The sequence below is a fragment of the Arachis ipaensis genome, chromosome B3, assembly GCF_059453495.1.
Source record: "Arachis ipaensis isolate K30076 ecotype BB chromosome B3, ASM5945349v1, whole genome shotgun sequence".
In the NCBI taxonomy this organism is placed as follows: domain Eukaryota; kingdom Viridiplantae; phylum Streptophyta; class Magnoliopsida; order Fabales; family Fabaceae; genus Arachis; species Arachis ipaensis.
In genome coordinates, this window is record NC_142438.1 from 137,320,122 (window position 1) to 137,324,164 (window position 4,043).

At 36.9% G+C, this 4,043-nt stretch overlaps 1 protein-coding gene across 2 annotated transcripts; it reads left to right on the forward strand.

Moving 5' to 3' along the window:
• The first annotated feature begins 720 nt into the window (after positions 1 to 720).
• On the forward strand, positions 721 to 3,676 carry LOC107633788 (lysM domain receptor-like kinase 3). Of its 2 annotated transcripts, none has more exons than XM_016337390.3 (9): positions 721 to 1,393; positions 1,763 to 1,969; positions 2,046 to 2,185; positions 2,273 to 2,362; positions 2,449 to 2,554; positions 2,772 to 2,923; positions 3,016 to 3,113; positions 3,205 to 3,346; positions 3,413 to 3,676. In XM_016337390.3, the coding sequence occupies exons 1-9, from the start codon at positions 721 to 723 to the stop codon at positions 3,674 to 3,676; spliced, it is 1,872 nt and encodes a 623-aa protein (XP_016192876.1). The 2 variants fall into 2 exon arrangements, with proteins under 2 accessions (XP_016192876.1, XP_088365869.1); XM_088509743.1 differs by having other exon boundaries at positions 721 to 1,366; positions 1,745 to 1,969.
• Positions 3,677 to 4,043: the final 367 nt, after the last annotated feature.

Consider the following 4,043-nt stretch of genomic DNA (forward strand, 5'->3'; position numbering starts at 1 on the left):
GAAAAAGATCCTAAAATATTGAAATAAAAAAAAAAGACTTCTCTTAGTTGGAGTTGACAAAATTGTAAACATCTTTAAGAGAGCAATCAAATCAAATGACAATGCCAATGGTTAACCTATATTAATGACGCGTTTAACAACAAAGTTATCCAAAGATTGGGGAGGTTGGTGTTAACTGTTTAAGAGTCACATAATTGGATATACTCAGACTCAAAACTTTACAAAATGAGAACCTTTCTTCATATTAATTGTATAGTAACATCATCAATCTAGGATGATGAAATTGTTCCTTAAATTGAACTTAGTTAAGCAGTTTTTCATGTAAACACAAAATCAAGATTCAGGTGGCACTAATTAATGGAAAAAGAATCAAGCAACTTGCATGGAAAAGATAAAAGTAAAAATAAAACTGCCGTTGTGGCCATGGTATCATGACACTTGTTGGCACTATCTATGCCGGCTTAGAATTGTAAACATCGAGCAGTACTTTGCAAATTCCAGGGTGACATACTCCTAATCCTAACTCTACACACTTCTGGAATAACAAAATGGTTGACTCTACTCTATTCTAATCGTTATTGTTATCGCTGACTAATGCTGAGTTTGAAATAAATTTCAAAACTATAAGACAAAGGGTCACGGATTACATCATTCTAGGAACCTAAGGATGTTGTGTTCATAATGATTTCACTCAATGATCACAAACAAAGTTAAACAACCATGTCTTCTTCTCTCAATAATCTTCTTTGTCTTCTCTTCTCTCTTTTGGCAACTTCATCTTCTATCAGAGTCTCTGCATTTCGTGTTTCAATGAAAACAACATACATGGACCCGCTAAGTTGCTCTGTAGAGGCTGCCAATACATGCACTGCCTCACTCTACCACATAACTCATGATGATTACAGCCTTGAAGAAATTGCATTTTATTACTCTGTTAACTCTTCACAAATCAAGCCTATTAAGTATGGAACAAGGCAAGATTACCTCATAACAGTTCCTTGTTCTTGCAAGAACACACAAAACCTCAGCGGGTATTTCTATCATACAACCTACAAAAATGTGAAGCATGGGGACATCTTTGTGGACATATCAGCTTCTGTTTACAGTGGACAAGCCATGCTGATCACCCAAAGTTTAATTCCAGGCAAAGATCTAGAAATAGACATTCCATGTGGGTGTTCCGAGGATGAGGGTCAAAGGGTTGTCACATATACAGTGCAGCAGAATGATACACCAGAAACAATTTCCCTTTTGCTTAATGCTACCCTGCCTGCCTTGCTGAGAATGAACAAGATTCTAGCTCAGAAACCTGGTTTCATAGATATTGGTTGGGTGCTCTTTGTTCCTTTGGAATTGAATGGGGTTCATGGGGTTCCTCCACAACCCCCAGAAAGTAAGTTGTCTCAGATCAAACTCAACTCCTAGCTAGGTCCATGATTTCTTTTGTTAACTTGTGCACGAGTTATATTTATAAATGTTTTACACTTTAGTTGTTAGCAAAGAAGTAGCTTTATTTTCTTATAGCTTGTTGGAACTGCATCTAGAATAAGGAGTTGCAGCCGTTATAGGCGCCATGGTCGGATGTTACAATAGTTTTTACATTTTTTTGTCTCCTCCTAATTTGAAATATGAATGACAAGTCTTTTGTTATTGATCTATTTCCACTTCATCTGATAATGCTTCTCATAGCTAAAAAATTCGGATGCATTGATGTTAACAGTGATCACTGTCTTTCTTTGTATTTCCCCCTCCTTGTTGGCAGAAACGAAACGGAACTGGCCAATGATAGTTGGTATCGTCGTGGGAGTGCTGTTACTTTCAGTTATCATTATCACCATTCTCATAATTCTTTGGAGAAGGAGAGTCCATCAAATCACCAGAAATGATTCCACAGTTGTCTCTAAAAGATCATTTGTCAACAGAAATATTACCTTGCATAACTCCACCCTTTACAAAGAATATATGGGAGGTAATTTAGCATGTGCATTTGGAAACAAAAGGTTTATTGTTCAAACACGAATAAGGAGACTAAAACATTGGTGCAGATGTAATGCAAATTGAATCAGAGAGGCCAGTGATATATGGTCTTGAGGAGATAGAAGAGGCTACAAATAACTTTGATGAAGCTCGAAAAATCGGAGTTGGCGGGTATGGGAGTGTTTATTTTGGAATCTTAGAGCAGAAGGTATGCAAATCCACCTTGAGTTCTTCAATGGGCCAGAATAATACATTAATCAATGTGCTAACTTGGAGAATTATAATTTCCTTGCAGGAGGTTGCTGTGAAAAAGATGAGGTCTAATAAGACTAAGGAATTCTATGCGGAACTCAAGGCCTTGTGTAAGATCCATCATATCAACATTGTAAGCAAATAGCTCTCAAGTGTTCTCTGACATGCAAAATCATCCAATTTTAGTTACACATATAAACAAGTAAATAACTGTGGCAGGTGGAGCTATTAGGATATGCCAGAGGAGAAGATCACCTCTATTTGGTGTATGAGTATGTTTCAAATGGATCTCTCAGTGAACATATTCATGATCCATTAGAGCAAGGTATATTTTGGCTCCAAGATCTCTTTGTTGGGATATAATAAAGCATAAGAGACTTGTTTGAAAATGCCATATAACAGAAGACTTGGCAGCATTACATAATGATCATATTGTACTTATTATAAAAATACTATGAATACTATACTACCTTAAGTAGTACAACATGAAATTAAGCATTGTGTGAAGAAATCTAAAGCATGGTAAATTGGTAATGGAGCAGGGCACCAACCTCTTTCTTGGAATGCAAGGGTTCAGATTGCACTCGATGCAGCAAGAGGTATTGAATACATACATGATCATACAAAAGCTCGATATGTGCATCGCGACATAAAGACTAGCAATATTCTCATTGATGAGAAGCTCAGAGCTAAGGTTACAACTCATCACAAGAAATAATATTCTGTGTGCTTCATAGTTGTCACTGTTTAAGTTACATGTGATCTTTGATATGATATGATATTCAGGTAGCAGATTTTGGACTTGCAATGCTGGTGGACAGAAGCAATGATGAAAATTTCATAGCAACAAGGCTTGTTGGAACACCAGGATACCTTCCACCCGAGTAAGCTTGATGCCATGCCTAATTGCTTTTCAACCATAACTAGGGTCTTGTTGCATACAATTTCAAGTTTTAACAAACCTTGTTGTTTAAGATCTGTGAAGGAGCTTCAGGTGACCCCCAAAACCGATGTGTTTGCATTTGGAGTGGTTCTAGCAGAACTGATAACAGGGAAACGTGCACTGTTTCGGGACAAGAACGAAGAAGGCACCAAAATGAAATCACTTATTTCACTTGTAAGTGTATGTTGACATGATCATTTAGCAGTATTTCAAACGCATGAGGCTTTTTTTCTTCATCAGGTACATCAAATATTCCAAGATGCAGAGCCAGAGAATGGTCTAGAAGATGTGATAGATAAGAACCTTGAAGCAAACTATCCCATTGAATACGTGTTGAAGGTAGCAGAGATAGCAGGTCGGTGCTTGCAAGAAGATCCAGTAGAAAGGCCTGAAATGAGGGACTTGGTTGGAGCACTGTCACAGATAGTGATGAACTCCATAGAATGGGAAGCATCCCTTGGTGGAAACAGCCAAGTCTTCAGTGGTGTCTTTACTGGAAGATGAACAACACAACACAACTCACTCTCTTTCTCTTGTAATTATTGATCTTATTATGCTTTACATGTATAAGCAAATGATTTTATATGACAAGAAACAGATGAACATATTCATAGCTAAACAAAAAACAAATACAGATATCAGTATGTGTATCACTATGACACTCTCTGACTCTTGGCACTTTTTTGTTTTTGATATTGGAGTGGCAATGGTATTTTTTGAAATGTGGACTATTAAGGGTGTTATTATCAAATATGAAACCGTTTAATTAAAGAAGTAAAAATCGGACCGTCTGATTTATTAGAAGTATAGAAATTGGACCGTTCGATTTGTAGAAGTATAGAAATCAGACTATCTGATTTGTGAGAGGAAC